Consider the following 17001-nt stretch of genomic DNA (forward strand, 5'->3'; position numbering starts at 1 on the left):
AGATGCATGTGCTCACACTCTGTTGAATGTGAACTTGTCCGAACCTCTCCCACACAGCACTTGAGCTACCTTTAAGAATTAAAATCACTTTCTAAACTTTTTTTTGCCCATTTCACCCTTTAGTAATAATACGCTACCAAATGTTACTTTCACAGGGCTGTCACTAAGCCTCGGACTCATTTCCAGGTGCCCAAGTGGTGACACAGCCTACGTGGTAAAGTGCTGGAATGAAACATCCTAACTTGTTTCTCTTACTGCTGTGGGGTAAAGAAATGCGGCCTTCTGTCTTCACTTCAGGAAAATAGAGAGCCCTCTGAAATTTCCTTACATCTCAAGCACAGTCTGTTCAGTAACTCCTTTTAAATCTATTTTAACACCTACTATAATGCAGCTTGCAGATAGTTCACTCTGTGTTGTCACTGATTTTCAGCAGTAGCTTGAGATTATGGATTCAGGGTTCAAATGGTATGAAAAGGTACTTGTCTTTATTTAAAGTTCTGGTCATCGTGGGTCAAAATGAGAGCTCCGAGTGTTCTTCTCATGCTTAGCATATCCCCCTAGCACTCTACAGCAGTTTTGCTCACCAAAAATTACGTTACATCTAGTTCTTTTACAGCTTCAGTGCAAATTTTATACAAGCCGTTATAATTTTGTAACTAGACCTAACAGAACACTAATGAAATACACAGATGTATAACGCGGCCCAGACAGACATGAATTACTTGCCTGATCTTCCCAATTGTAAATCATCTTTAAGATTCTGCATGTGCAGAGGAAATTTAACTACAATGACTTCTGTTGTAATTAGGAGCTGATCTTTGCCTTCATATTTTTGTGCGTTCAACAATCTTAAAGTTCAATGTTTTACCTCATTGTTTAAATCATTGTGTAAAACTCAGGGAGTTTGAGTGTTCAACTTACATTTTTTATTCCTTCAAGAACTGGTGGAAGAGCATTAACAATGTTATCATCTGACTGTAATTAGAATTTTACATTAGCTTTGTTAATGAAAAAAAAAAGCAAGATGCGGGGAAGATTGTCTATATCCCCGTCTTAAAAGTCTAAACACATGGAGAATAAGTAGAATATCATTAAATAATGACAGTGCGTAATGAATATGATTTATGCAGGGTATGCACATTAATTAATTGCCATGCAGAGTGGTGCAATCACCCATTCAGTCCCAGGTTAAGGTAATTAAGTACTGTTCTTGCTATTGCAGAGGTTCCAGACCTTGGTCCCCAAAGATGTAATACTGCGTTCTCACTAACTTACCCGCCTTCATTCACAAAAAAATTGAAGAATTAATCCAGTTAAAATGTATTGGAGGAATCACAGTGTATTTTCATCTTAAATCCATTTAAACATCTGTGAAAATCAAATATGCTGAAGGAAAAGAATGCTATATGAGGATGAAGTTGCCTTTTGGTATGTTTAAATGGTATGTTTAAAAGGCTCAGTGCTTGCGTGTAGATATTGAAATAAAAAAGGTCGACAGAAGTCTTGCAAACCTGAGGACAATAAATATTGTTAAAGCTTTTTATCTAGGTCCTCTTTTCCTCTTACATGAAAACCTGCTATTCCCAGGGCCTAAACCTGTGAGCCGCTGTCTACTTCAGCTTCTGATGTCCAGTAGTCTTTTATGGAGTATACTTGGGCAAGCAATATAGTAAAGATCCAAATGCAATAGTTAGGAAAACATACAATTAACCTGCACAAACCACTTTTTGTTTTATTTTTTGACACTGTAAGGAAGGACAAAGCCTTTGTAGTCCACCAGAGGCTGGTGTCAGCAGGCAGTGCTGATGTTCAACATCCTTCAGGTTCAGTCTGTGACGTAAGGACAGTTATGGACACAGCTACAAAACCAAATTCTGTCTAACACTATTTTTGCTGGAGTTTTCTAAGACTAAACCGTAGAGTGGTGACACCACAGGTAGCCAGCAAGTGATCCCACAAGAATGGAGACTGTGGAGTGCTCACCAGCATTTTTCTGACTAGTATCAAATCCTCTCAGGAGGACGATGCCTGTGTGCTCACCGGACAATCATGAAACCCCACTTCCATCAATGGTCTATAAAGTAAACCATCTTTCCTCTCCTGTAGCAGGACTCAGACTAGGTAGAGTATTAACATTTCTGCATTTAAAGTATCCAGCCTTACTTTTAGGAAGTATTTTTTAAGGAATAGAACATTAAACCATACTGTTGGTAAACACTAGTATTTATTTTGACAGTGGCAGTGACACACAAAGTATTACCCACACAAATTCATTATTTCTGCACCTACAAGCACATTGTTCAAATTGTTTCTGATGAGTAAATTGCTAGTGCTGTAGGCGGCAGCTGAAAAGCACAAGTCCCCACACAGACCTTTTTCATCCCACCACAACATTTATAAAGTGTCAGTGCCTTGCTTGGTGATATGCTGCAATTTCCGTCCGTGGATAAAGACGAATGTTGCCTTTTATTTGGCATCAGCAAAATTCTGTTTAAATTCTGTTTTAATATTCTTCTAAATTTGTCTATTAGGCATAACAGACTGAAGAGACTGAAGTGTAATGGATACAAGTCATAATTTTCTCAGCTCTTTCCTCCTGGGAATCAAGTCCTAATAACACGACATTGCTTACCATTCAGACATTCTTACTCCAACTGCAAAAGATGAAATCTTTCTTTTTTTATGAAAGCAGGGATTTCAGAATTGTTTAAAGACAAGCTAAATCCTGAAATGCACAGAAATACTTGTGCATACTCGTTCCCAGTAACCTTGCTTTTGTTTTGGAAATAACCGCATACTGTAATGTACTTGTCAAATTTATTTCTCATCTGTATGACTGCACGTGCAAATAGAAGTGTCCCTAAGGATTCAGCATTATTTCTGAAGTTTAGTCTCTTTAATATCTTCATAATTATTCAAATTGTGTTCTGCTAAGACCCAAAAATTCCAGAGCATTTCCAGCCTTAAGTTTATCCTGTAAAAACAAAACACATATATATGTTTGTGTGTGCTTAACTTGTATTTTATTCAAATGCTTTTACTCGTGCTTTAAAATGAACTGCTGCAAAGAAACTAAAGGACCTCTTCGAGCCTTTGCAGAAATCAGTGTACTACACTGATTTTTCAGTGTTTTATCTCAGGTCTAAAAACAGAGGCTTATAAAGGAGGAGGACCCCCTCCAAATATAAAGAGCATACCTTCAATTTATTGTCAAAATCTTCCATTGAATCAATCAATTTTCCAGGTTCCAGTTCCCCAAGTGGAAAGGGATAATCTGTCCCCAAAATAACTTTGTCCTGGTAATGAAAAAACACATGTTGTACATTTTGCAGTAACTTTAAACAATATAGTTGCATGTGCTTTCTGGAATTTATAATAAGCCACAGGAAATTACATGTCTATATTGGACTGATTAATTACGAAAGTGAATATGAAGATAATCTTTGGGTTCCAACTTTCATTAGAAAGAAAACAAAGCTTGAAAACAATGACTCAAGGGTTTATTAGGTGAATTTAAGTTTGAAAAAAGTGCAGGTTCTTTGTTAAGTGGTTTTGCGGTGTCTAACTAAAGTTCAGTGTATTTTTATTCTGATACACAGGAAGTTCAAAGTGCAAACCCCAGGCCCATGGCAATGAGTGTGTATTGCTCAGGTGAATACAACACAAATGGTAATTTCCTACTCAGATTAACTTTCTGTACTGTGGTGCTGGTTTGATATGTAACAAAAAGGCATCTATTCTACTCATACACTACTCATAGTGCTTCTGCAAGTAGCTTGCCTAAGATGCACTGATGAATCTTGGTTAACTGATGCCATAATTAAATGGCCAGTAAAGGATACACAGAATTCTTCCTTCTGTTTCTTGACTTGGGTTTTGGTTCTTTTTCATGCTCATTACATGCTCTGCACTGTTGTGTGCAGTCCAAAATGAGTATGAGAGTTTTTGACATATTTCTTTAAGAATCTCAGGAAATTCTCCACCAAACTTAGAAAAGTTGCTTAGATTTGCCTTCCTGAATTAGAAATTCTTGGCTACGCACACAGACAGACACACACAAGCTTAAAATTACATATATATGAGAAGAACATGTAATAAAAAATACAAAGCAATCAAAGTTATCTTTTGTGTGATACTTTGAATCTGTGACAATTGCAATGTGATACTACTTAAAGCATGGTACAATGCAGAATTACTACAAACACGAAATAAAAAAAAATAATTTAATTTAACTAGCATTCAGCTTCAGATAACAAAACCAAAGTCTCATTTAAAAAATTTCATATAGTTTTGGAAGTCTATAATTTTTTTAAAATGTCATTGTCTTTAACTGGGATTGGATATTAGCTGTGCATTTGAAACGTATCTGAGAATATGAGTGACATGATATGTTTCTGAAAGCAGGTCAGTGAAAAGAAAATCCAATAAAAATCTGTATGCATCATTCCTGTTTTCAGAGAGGAAAAGAAATAGGCAGATCCTCAATAGGGCCACATTGTTATAGGTTCATTTTCCCACTGGAATGATATTTCCCCATTTTATCTGCCTGGGAGAGTGCATACTGCCAACTCTCTTGATTTTATCGAAAGTCTATTTTCCTTCAAGCTTCATTTCCTGGAGACACAAATATTTGAATACCACAGTTTTCATTAAATGTATCTTTTTAAATGTCTCATGAATTTGAAATGAAGCTCGTGACTTTGGGGCACTTGTTATAACAATATTTGAACTCAGTTATCAATACTGAAATAGGATGAAGAAAACATAAGTTCAGTTATTTTATGAAATGATTCGTTTTTCTCTTTTGCCAAATGCTTTTTTTTGTTATTTTTGTAGCTCCAGTAGATGTCACTCGAGAGTCTCTGAAAGAACCTATACAAAACCTATGAAACCCAAACAGAAGATACACATTCTATTGTTCTGCCCTATATTGTGGTGTTATAATTTTTTATAGATGTCTTGCTGTAAGGTTAGAATGGGAGAATTTATACTTTCTGTCTACTAAATCAAGTTCTGAGTGTATATTAAACAAAATATATTTAGATATGTGTGCTTCTAAGCAGGTAAATACATTATTTTGTTTATAATATTCAATCTGATACCAAGACATTTTTGTCAGATATGAAAAATAAATGTACACCATATAAAAAACCCCCGAACCAATAAACATACTAGGTTTATATGAGAAAATATATTTCTAAGTAAAGGAGAAGGAAACCCAGTGTTTGCCCAGCTGTTAATTAGTCAAGGTTAAGTAAGCCAGGAAGGTTTACATTCTTGTTTATATATCAAAGTGGAAAGAAATCCCACACCCTCCTTGGCATAATATATATATATTATTTCAATTCTATTTTTTCTTTTCCTCTAAAGTGTTTCACATCTAATCGTGTGTTCTGTTCATTAGCAGTAAAATTAAGAGCTGTAAATTAATAAGAAAAATTTAGAAGCAGCGTTATTGCTCTGGTACTAGTGATATCAGGCAATTCATTTATACTGTTTGAATTTCAGTTTTGTACCCATCTATAAAATAGGGATTGCAATACCTGTCATTAACAACCAGTCTCAGAGAAGTCCTGTGAAGTCTCTGCAGATAAATAATACTCCTAGCATAACAGATGTATTATTATATTGTTCCAAAGTATATCAACAAAGTCAGTTTTCCCTAAAGGATTATAGTTCACTACCTTAATTAGTGCATCTCTCCTTTTAGGAAGGTGCATGTGGCTAACGATTAACCTCAGCGGACCCTGCTACTCTACAGAACTTTGTTCACAGTAATAGGGACCTGAATCAAAATGAATCTCAAACAGCATGAAGCACAAGTTCGTCCTCTTACATTAGTAAAAATTGTATTTGCCTTGAATCTCACCTTCTTTCCCAATATCAGGACACACCTCAAAAAGGCCAGATTGCTATAGCCAGTTCAGCTCCAACTTCTGGCCAGAGAATGTTTTACCTTTGGGGGATGGCTCCTGAGGTATCACCATGGGGAAGTTTTTGCAGAGATGAACTGAATCATTTAATCCCCTGTCAACCCAGTTCTTCACTTTTTATAGCCAGCATCATTAGGGATTTTGTGTTTATTTATATTCACTTCCTGCTACCTCATCATGAGGGGAGTGAAGTACTGCAGCAATTTTGCAGTCTTACAAAATTTTTCCTTGGAAATGTGTATTTCTGCTTCCTTTAACTGGGGTAGGCTCCAATTAACCTGCACCCAAAACTAAGAAGGGATGAAGTTGAATGTACATGACTCATCACAGCTGCCACGCCATTTTAATATTCATAAACTCAAAGCCCACGCATCACATTCTGACGCCAGGTAATGGCTGTTCCCTAAGCACCTGAAGCCATGCCTAAGCACATTTTTACTCACGCCGATGCCCTTCCTGCAGAGCTCTTGGCTATACTCTAGAGACCTGTCCTATTTCAAACCTGCAGCTCATAAAGTTACAGTGTCATCCTCAAGACCCAATCACATTGGTTTTAGTCCAGCGTTTATTCATCTTATAGGTGTTACTCTGCCAGCACACAACTGCAGTGAAAACACTGAGCTATTTGGCTTTTTTTAAGCATTTAACTCATGGAATGGTATTACGTGAGAATACCAATTTTCACTGGAAAAAGCAGGAACTTTTTAATCTCCATGGTTATAAAGTGTCAAAATGTGATGTGAATGTTTTTTTTCAAGAACATACCTTAGGCTATGAAAAAGAGAAAGAAAAGGTACTTTTTTTTTCCAAGTTCTCTTGAGTATTAAAAGCATTTAAGCTTTTGGGATCTGAGTCATGAGTTTTCAGCACTGGGGTTCCACCTGATGTCACATTGCTTGAGCTCAAAATACTCAGAGGAGAATTAAAGCAGACACCGACATCCCATGTAGTATACTGGTCAATTTTACTGCATTAAGAAACTTAGTTTCAGAAGTCTGATGACAAAAGAAGCAAAGACATCAGAGAGGCTATTGCCGAGTGACTTTTAGATTATTGAATTACAATCCATAACCTCTCTCCTCAAACCACTAAATTTCAGTTGCAAAGACTAATCATGATTAAGGGCCAGAGTCTATGTGTCGCTTCTTAGGAAGGAAGATAGAGAAGCTACAGTTTAAGTGTGGTGCAAAGACAGCAGCTTTCCCACACCAGCCGTAGCTTAGAGCAGCCTTGAGATGCGAAGCTAACTTGTTACTCTAAAGCAGAACTGCTCTGAGACTTGCAGTCTATACCAGTTAAAAGAGGAAAAAAGTTAAGTTCGTCAGCAATGGATTGAGCATCCTGTTGTACTTTCCCTCCTGCTTTGCTCTTGACATCTACAGTTCAGCTTGACAGAATCAGACCTGAAAAAGAATCTGTGGGTCTTGGCCGTACTGACTCACACATCTTCTAATTTACCAAGGTCTTTCTAACAATGGTGAAACATGTGTCCCAACATTTATAATTGGAAAAAAAGAAGCAAGCATCTTGTCTCCTTGGCAATACGAAAAGGAATCTGACTACCTAAACATGGCAATTTCAAATTCGAGAGCTAAACTCATCCCTCTGTACTATAACTGCATGGAAAACAAGAATATACTTAGGATAAACACGGTCTAGATTTGGGGAGACTTCTCAGAAAAGGAGGTAACTTAACCAAGTACTGAACTGTTACTCAGTGAGCCCTTGGGCATCTTGTAAAATGGAAATGCACATCACATCCGGTAAAATTTTTAATTTTATTGTAAAAACTAGTTAAAGCCACGTGATTAATGTAAGCTACAGCTCGATTCAAAAGGTAATGCATAGTAAAAAGTCCTGGGCTGGTAATCATATATATTTACTATTTAGATGTTGTAACAGAAGTTGAAAGAAATCAGTATTGGGCTGGAGGCCTAGCATTTTATTAGTAACCCGCCTGGTGCTGAAAACTTCATCCCTGACACAGAGATCTCTCCATCAGCGCTCACTAGGACTAGCACTGCCAAAAAAAAAAAATGCTATAACATGTCTATATGTACAGAAAGAACTTAGCAAATGCCACACAAGTTAATACCCACTGATGTTATAAGAACTTTCCCATACTAACAGCTTATAAGCAGATCTTTTGGCAAGCAAACTGACCTGGGTTTTATCTTACCTGTTTCTAACGGAACTAGGCTGCAGGGCAGTTTCTTTGCACATTTTATGGGGCTCCTGCCGTAAATCTATTTTTGGTTCATAGTGGATTTAAGAAAGAGGTATTCTCTCTCCTCTCCTTAGAGCTGTAGTGTTGTTGTATGTGTACACACATATGCACTTCACAAAAACTTTCTATGGTATTGTTTCAAGCTGTGGTTGTGCTGTCACATTGTTGATTTTTTCATATGTCTTCAAATGCAAAGCTTTCCTAAAAGGCACAAGTACTGTAGGAGAGCTGCAAGCAGAAGGCCAGTCTCAAAGCTACACATTTCCTGTGCAGCATAGACTGAAAATTCGTGGGTTTCAAAGGGTTGAGACCTGGGCTTGGAGTACCACGATACAGAAAGCTATAGTTCTGCGTTATCATTTTTGGCTGGCCTAGGCAAGTCACTTCTGTACCAGTTCCAGTCCAGATTTATTGCAGTAATCTGTTCAGACTCTTAGAGATGAAAACGGGAAATCAGCAGTATCTTTTCCATAGAGAGAAAGAAAACATTCAGCTTAGCTGTGTTTGCGAACTTCGGTCATACAAGAGGCCCTGATGACAACAACAGCCCCGTACGTGAGGCAGTGCTATGCGAGCCTAGAAACTGATGTACAGGAGACAGGAATACAGTTGCTGAGACAAGAAATTAAATGCCAGAGCTTGTGTTTCTGTTTTTCATGTCTGGTAGGTATCTGTCTGCTAGCTACAGAAATTCCATGAGTGCCTGAGATCAGGACACAAATACAGGTCTCGTGTTGATTTGTAGTGATCCATCAGAAGCTGGCATGTGTGTTGCCATCTTCAACCCCCTCCTGAGCATTTACTAATGAGAAGGAATTATTTGACTGGTTTTGGATTTTTCTGTACCCGATTTAAACAGGTTGCTAAACTACAAAGATTTCTTTAACAATTAAAATATTTTTGCAAACCCATGATGTTTAACATGCTTTCCAGGATCCTCACAAAAGCTTTCTTTATTATTGACATTTTTCAGCCTGTAACTTCCGAAGTGGAAATACAGTTTGATTTCTTTGAGTATACACTTGAATTTGAAAATTAAGCCATTTGAAAACAAGGCTCCAAATGAAGCAGTCTTTGTTTGCAGTCGCATCCTAAACAACCTTACACAGGGAAATAGCCTCACTGAACTAAGGTTCACAGTCCATGATTTCCTGGATTCAAATCATCATTTCAATAACTGCATATAGTTATGAAACATTATCAACATGGCAGAAGCACGTCAGTTTATAATAGATTAGGTTCTTATTTTACTTGAGTGAATATGCTGTCTTCTGCCTGCTTTCTTCTCTTCTCCATTTGCAGTTTCATAGAGAAATAAATAATGACTCACCTGCTTCTGGAAGCATGAAAACTCACCTCTCCTATTACACTTGTTAGCAGCCTCAGTGCACCACGATCATGGACAAGAGAGTCCGTGTAAAATGAACCAAGGTATTTTCTTGGATCCACCTTATTATCCACTGCACACAAGTCAGGGCGCATGTTGAATCCATGGGAGATTCGCCCCACTGTGTATGGAAAAGCTCCACCTGCAAGAAGAAATTTTTAGTAACAGAAGATGAAATTATGCAGGACACAAAAAAGCCACATTATCAACAGAGATCCATAAGTTTTACTATCAGCTATTTAGAAGGAAAGTGCTGTGCAACAGCAATTTTTCATTCTTTCCCTTTCATTAGCTTTTCTGTTTTTCCCCATTTCATCACTACAGTAACGCCCAAATTCTTGTTGTTGTTGTTGTTGTTGTTGTTCTTCTTCTTCTTCCTCCTCCTCCTCCTGCTGCTGCTGCTGCTTCTTCCACCTTGTCCCTTTCCTTAAACCATCTCCTGTCTCCCCTTCCTCCTTGTTTCCATTAAAGGCTAGAGAGTATTCATATGAGCAGCCTGTCTGGCAGATACCCTCTTTTAGGTAATAGTACTCAGCTGGCTGAAGGCTTAAAGTGGTAACCCTGTTAGCTGGCATACCGGAAAATACAGTTGTACCACGCTCAACTAAAGAACAGGCGTTTCCCGTGGTATATTACTTACCTCCATGTGCAAAGCAAACTTTCAGCTTAGGAAATTTTTCAAAAATTCCTCCCATAATCATGGAGCAAATGGCTATGGTTGTTTCTGCTGGCATGCCTAAGAACGTAAAAAAATTTATTGTATGAGAGTTTTATTTTTTATTTTCCTATTTGACTTTTAAATATTATCTTCATTTTCTTGAATTAGCCTTGCGCCTACTGAAAAAATAACAGTTTACAGAGCAGCTTCCAAAGGTTACACATTATTAGAGGAACACGGAGTTGAATATTAATTAACTGAAATGAGGACACAGGACTGGAAGCTAAGATCTTCTGAATTCTAAGGCGAGTTTTTATCCTATACCACTAGGTCAGCTGACAGGCAAGTTGTGTGTGTATGTCCTGAACTGCACAGCACAGGCTTGATTCCCCAGTTATCCTAGTTCAAACACAAGCCTGGAATACACCAGGTTCTCTTCTCACCTGTGCTTCTGGGTTTCTGGGTGTTGAAAGTGATATGTTGGGGGGTATTCCAACACAGCATTTGGGTTTAGTTATGACGTGGTGCCAGTTCTTACAGTTTAAAAATAACCTACCTCTCTCTTTGCCACTGGGTAACTCGGATGCCCAGTGTTAGGAACGTAACAGCAATTAGGTTCCTCTATCAGGCCTCAGTTTCTGGGCACACCTAACATATTTAGAAGATCATGCCATTTAGGCACCTAACTTCAGACCTCCAGCTCAGAAATTAGGAATGGAGTTAATCCCTTCATCTCTGGGGGAAACAATACTGATCCAGCTCAGAAGGTGATTTTTCATTAATGTTTTACCATACACGTGGATGCTGTGGTGGTGCAGCTCCCCCCTCACACCTGGCAATCCCAAAACCACTCAACACTGTATTCTTGCTTGCATGGCAGGAATACCTGGCTGGTGTGCATTGAATCGGGACAACTTGGCACTTTGTCTCTGTACAAGAGCAGTGAGCTGGGCTGATCGGGCGCTCCCTGACCGCACCTGAATCTCCTGATGCCTGGAGCCGCACCCACCTGGTAAATGTCAGAACTGTACATTCTGGGTGGTACTGGAATTGTATAATTGCTGTTTGCATCATGTGGATTGTGACCAGGATGGAAAATCAGTGATGCCTAAAGTCAATCATCTTGAGACCCTATAAACAGCAGTGCCAAGGCAGGCCCGTTGAGCTCCTCTGGTCTGCAGCGGGCTGCGCCCAGTAACCCCCTCCGGGTGGGACGCCTCCCAGAGTAACTCGCGAACTAGCTGGGCTGATCTCCTTGAGACTCAGCCTTCGCTGGTTGAGAAATGATTGGATTTGAAGTGAGTATTTCACTGAACTCGAGGGGAATTTTTGTGTGAATGTGTGTAACAGAATCAATTCAAAGCATAATATTCTATTACTGCGATTGGAATAGCAAATTCTTTCTAATCACTCTGTAAATGCAAAGTTAACCAGTGATTAATAGCTGCTAAATCCCTGTGATTCTCTCTCTCTTTAAACAGTGAGCACACCCTGAATTGCTGCTAAACGGATTCCTTAGACATAAACTGATGTGGTCCAAGGCCGGTTCTGGATCCAGCTGCACCTAGGCTCCTCTCTGAGGAGTTCAGAAAGCAAGGGGGTCCAGTCCGAACCTGGTGGCTCAACAGGAGGGTCTCACCTCTTACATTTTTCTTCCACTCTGTAGAAATCATCTTCCACTCAAAACCTCCTTCGATTTTGTATTCCATCAATTTGATAAGTAATAGAGTGATCTTTGCCAATGAACTTTTTAAGATCACATTTTCTAAATTTTCAGTAAAATCTTTTCTTGCAAAACCTTTGAGTGATCATTTAAACAACATAACCACTCATTCGCAACAGATGCAAAGCCTTAATAAGCTTAGTAGGAAAATCTTTTAATTATACTTTGTTAAGTGAATACAGTAATTTTAGTCTCTTTTAAAATCTGTGTTGTTGAGCCTGTTTTGGTTAAGACTAATTGACACTGTTTTAAAATAATGCACTGGTGATTATGACACTAGATTTTTCCAGTGTCTATTGCAGAACATAGATTATGTGTATATTGTGTATATTTCTCACAACACCTCTGTTGGAGGCAGTGCAAAACCACGCGAAACAAAACAGTGCAAAACAGAAGAAGTGAGGGTGGAATCAGGGCTGAACATTTCGAAGGAGCAGCATAACCTACCTCTTGTTACTCAACGTTGTTCTGGTTTACCTAGCAGATGGGGAAAAAAACAGAAACAAGGTAGTTCCCTACATGTATGGGAAGCTTTCAAAGTACATGTTGTTTCAGCTATAGTTGATGTGAATTTAGGTTTATTTCCCCTCTGATCTGATCAACCTATTTCTAGGAAATAATCCAAGAAATTCTAGGAAGTAATGTTTGGTTTTGCCTACTCCTTCATTTATGTTATTTATGAGGAGCTCATTTCAGCGACAATTCACGAGTCATCTGCTCTTTTGTATTTAGGACAAAAGAGAATACTAGATTCTGTTGCTAGTCTGATTAATGTGAATTATTTGAATTCTAGGTATTTAAAAGTTAGACAAACTAAACAAGCTTGAAAACAAATGACTGCTGAATTTACACAACAGATTTAACTGTAGTACTTGGTTTAAGAAAAAAAGATTGACAGGAAAATCATGTCATTTTTCTCTGTACTAGCACCTTTGCAACAACCTTCTGGGCATAATCCAGTGACAGTTCATAAACGTAGATTAAGTGAAGTAAATATACACTCACCTATTAGCCAGGGAAACCAGTATTTGGACATCCTTCCATCTATCTGCATGTCCCAGGGATGCACAAAGAGACAACAATTTAATTGTTCAGCAGCCTGCAGCAAAAAAAAGAAAGCTAAATCTGGAGTAATCATACAAAAATGCATTTTAGATCTTAGCCATGCTTTAAAGATTCCCTGCAGAACTGGTTATATTTATTCCTCTGGGCCATATCCTGAAGTCCTCACTCAGGATTGGAAACACTGATTATAATATCTTTTTACTAAGCCAAGTGCTCCTCAGATTAATGTGGTACAAAAATGCTTTTCCAGCTGTGTTTGTGAGCCATACTGCAGTATAAAACTCAGTTCAAACTAGCATTCTTCTGATTTCATTACACATGTGAGGATGACCTCTTATTATGTTTTATAGAACCATTTTAGGATTATTTTTGCAGAATTGTTCCAGCTGCCTTCAGGAATTTTCATTGCTGTTGCACTACATTTGTTCCCTTTGGCCCTCCGCCTGGCTTAAAAAAAAGTTAAAACTATTCCTAATCCACTCTAAGAGTTAGAAGTCTAGCTGTATTCTGATGAATAATCCATCTCCACTCAAGCATATTAATTTTTCTAAAACTACTGACATCTTTAGAAAGGAAAACAGGAGAACAATATATGATGCTGATTCTGACTGAGTAATTAACTATGTGCTTAAATTTAAGCATATAGTCATCGGAGTCATTCATATGCTTAACCAGGATTTAATAGCTTCATTTTGTCAGATGTGTTTCTGGACCTCCTCTTGTTGCTAAGGAGATTATCACACATTTGAAAAATTTGGGTTTATTTACCCATACATGCATAAATAAAGCTGCAACTCTTGGATTGTAGGGAGTAACTGCCATCTACATTTGTAAATTAAAAATAGCAATTCAGTAACTGGCTTGGTAGATTGATAAAGTTCATTATCAAATGTGGCTTAATTTCACAATCTTTGTTATTCAGGGATGTTTCTGAAAGTGATAGAGGTTACTTCCTACATGTGTTAAACATAAGCTGAAGAATGTACAGTATAAGAGAGAGATCCCAGTACAAGAGAGGGATTCCACTGTAAGAGAGAAATGCAGCTACTGGAGAGAGTCCAAAGATGGTGAATGGGCTGGAGCATCTCTCCTATAAGGAAACACTGAGAGAGCTGGGACTGCTTAGGCTCGAGAAGAGAAAGTTCAGGGAGGATCTCGTCAATGTATATAAATACCTGAATGGAGGGTGTAAAGAAGATGGAGCCAGGCTCTTTTCTGTGGTGCCCTGTTACAGGACGAGAGGCAATGTGCACAAACTGCAACACAGGAGGTTCACTCTGAACATCAGGAAACACTTTTTTGACTGCGCTGGTCACACTGGTGACTAAGCGCTGGCACAGGTTGCCCAGAGAGGCTGTGGGGTCTCCCACCATGGAGACGTGGTCCTGACCATCTGGCTCTAGGTGGGCCTGCTAGAGCAGGGGAGTTGGGCCAGATGACCCCTGGAGGTCCCTTCCAACCTCAGCCGTGCTGTGATTCTGTGGATGTGTGCATCTCCAAGAGTGGAAGTTAACAACTGACTGTGCATGACCATAAAAACAAATAGTCCAGATGCTGCACTAACAGGAATCTTGAATAAATCGGGCATTCTGAAAAATAACCTCTATGTACCAATTTTGAGCTGAGAACTACAATAACCTGTGAAACAGATACAGACGTATAATGATTAAACCCCATAATTTAGACAAATGACCGTCCTCATCTGGACCTCAGGCTATTTAAGAAATGCAATCTACAAATTAATTTTGTAATCGATACATTCAGTTTGAAATTTTTGGTCCCATTTACATAATTCTGTATGGTGCTTTGGCTCTATAGGTATCTCTGAAAATCTCAGGGAGTTTGATCAATTATCTCAACAGGATTGGATACAGTAACTTGAACATAAAAGCAAACAGTGCAGAAATGCTTTATTTGATACTGCACTTACCCTCACAAACCAAGAAGGCAACTCTACAGTGAGAACTCATATCACAAAAAGATTTTGTTATTCATTATTATAAAGTATGTTTCAGAATGTTTTATACTGTATTATTGTCATTATATCCTATAATAAATTATCATAAATAATTAAAGCTGAATCTCTCTGATCACTAAGCAGATTGGAAGGCTCAGTTGTTTTAATGTATCTATAAATTTAGTTGATGACTGAATATGTCCCACGATAACTTTAGACAGAATTCCATATCACAGAATTCCCCCAAATAAGGAAAGAAGCATTTACTCACAGCATAAATATCGTACAGTTCTGGTGCATTCAGGTCCCATTCATTGACATGAGATCCTATTTGTACTCCAGGGAATCCAAGTTCTGTCACGCAGCGACGCATTTCCTTCACAGCCAGTTCTGGAGCTTGCAAAGGTAATGTACCCAAGCCGATAAACCTCTTGGGGTACTTTTTTACTGTAGCAGCTAAGTCATTATTTAATATCTGGGCTAGATCTAAAGTATCCTGGGGTTTGGCCTGGTAAGATATTAAGCAGAATAGTACATTAAAATATAGTTCTCAAATGTTATCACCTCTGGAAGATATTGGATAAATGTCACTGCAAACAATTCAGAGGCAGGCTTTGAACCTAAAATTTACTTTACAGTTCTGAATTGCTGGAAACCAGGAGGACTAAATTCTGCCTCGCTTTAAAACCTTTGAGTGCAGCTCTGCTTCATGTCTTGAATATTTTATCAACTGCTCTTGCCTTTACTGCTCAGGATGAGTGTAATAAAGCCCAGGTTGCTGATGCATTTAAGTATCTGGCCTTTTGTGTAAACCAGTCCTCTGTTTTTGTTTATCCCAATGCAAAAAACTCAGCATGTAATTTTTAAACATAGCAATGAATATTTCCTCTCCTATAATTGGAGCTGAAAAGATAAAAATAAGAAATGTGAGATGCTGGAGCACGAAAATTCTACAGAGAAAATTTGAGCAAACCTCTCTAACATTTAGGAGGAGGTAACATTCAGAAGGGAACTGCAATATCCACACAATTAGTTTCCTGTTTTCCCCCTAACACATATTTAATGGAAAATAGTCCCATAAATACCAGTATAAAGTTTTAAACATATGACACCCAACAAGAAATTCTGAAGATCCATGGTACTACTTATGTATGGGCTTAACACAATGATTTTTAATGTAGCAAATCTGTTTACATGTAACAACTCGACTTGTACACATAGCTAAATAGTCAAATTGCGAATGTATTTGGAACATAATTTTTCTATGATTTATCTTCCCAGACTGTTTTTAATTCTTTGATGCATTAAAGATCACCATGCAGGGGAACATACCGATTTAAATTTTCCAATGAATTTTAAGATTCAAAGCATTCTAGATCAATTAGTCCCATGCCACATTTAAAAGAAGTGGTGGGACAAGACCACAAATACATCTTTTACTCCCTTTTTTCATGAAAAAATACTGATTGATGTCTAGATTTCATGGAATCTGTACATGTATGTCTACCTGTTAACCATGGATTAATGCTGTGTAAATTCTCTCTCCCTGTTTCTAGACCCATGAGGTCCTCAGCAGAAATTCTGCTGCTGTCTCATTCTTTCTTACTGGGTGTGCTCCAGAGTGGAGCTTTGCCAGGACACCCTGTGGACTCTTCTGATACTTGGACTATTTTTTTGTCTTTTGTTTTTCACAGCAGAACCATTCTCCACTTACTTCAGTGGTCCAGTGACTACTTCAATCACCTAATTTACAGGAGAATGCATTTATTTTTTAAAAATTCTGTAACATATAAATTACAAAATATGCTAGTAGGAACTTACCCAGTAGCTGAACATTACAGGGACTGTGGAAAGGACTTGGACTGTGACTCCTGAATAAGAAAAAGCAGTTATTAATGTTTCCTTTTTTTTTGATAAAATGTTAAAAATAAGAAAGCACTTTGGTTTGCAAGGTAGAAGGTAGAAGGTTTAATGGTAAGAAAAACTGATTTAACAGTGACATGGCTAGAATCTTTTTTTTTGCTAATTGAGGATCATGGTAATAAATCTTG

General features: G+C 38.0%; 1 protein-coding gene across 2 annotated transcripts in view; it reads right to left on the minus strand.

Annotated features, from left to right (window-relative positions):
• Window positions 1-2205: 2205 nt before the first annotated feature.
• Window positions 2206-17001, minus strand: part of ACMSD (aminocarboxymuconate semialdehyde decarboxylase) — a 48754-nt gene continuing 33958 nt past the window's right edge. For both annotated transcript variants that reach the window (XM_075429737.1, XM_009938722.2), the window contains exons 4-10: window positions 16772-16821; window positions 15222-15458; window positions 12934-13027; window positions 10188-10283; window positions 9517-9689; window positions 3198-3296; window positions 2206-2974 (exon numbers count right to left, since the gene is read on the minus strand). In XM_075429737.1, coding sequence (XP_075285852.1) covers window positions 2912-2974; window positions 3198-3296; window positions 9517-9689; window positions 10188-10283; window positions 12934-13027; window positions 15222-15458; window positions 16772-16821 — 812 coding nt within the window. In that variant the 3' untranslated portion in view covers window positions 2206-2911. The remainder of the gene's footprint in view (window positions 2975-3197; window positions 3297-9516; window positions 9690-10187; window positions 10284-12933; window positions 13028-15221; window positions 15459-16771; window positions 16822-17001) is intronic.

Source organism: Opisthocomus hoazin, chromosome 9 (genome assembly GCF_030867145.1).
Source record: "Opisthocomus hoazin isolate bOpiHoa1 chromosome 9, bOpiHoa1.hap1, whole genome shotgun sequence".
NCBI lineage: Eukaryota > Metazoa > Chordata > Aves > Opisthocomiformes > Opisthocomidae > Opisthocomus > Opisthocomus hoazin.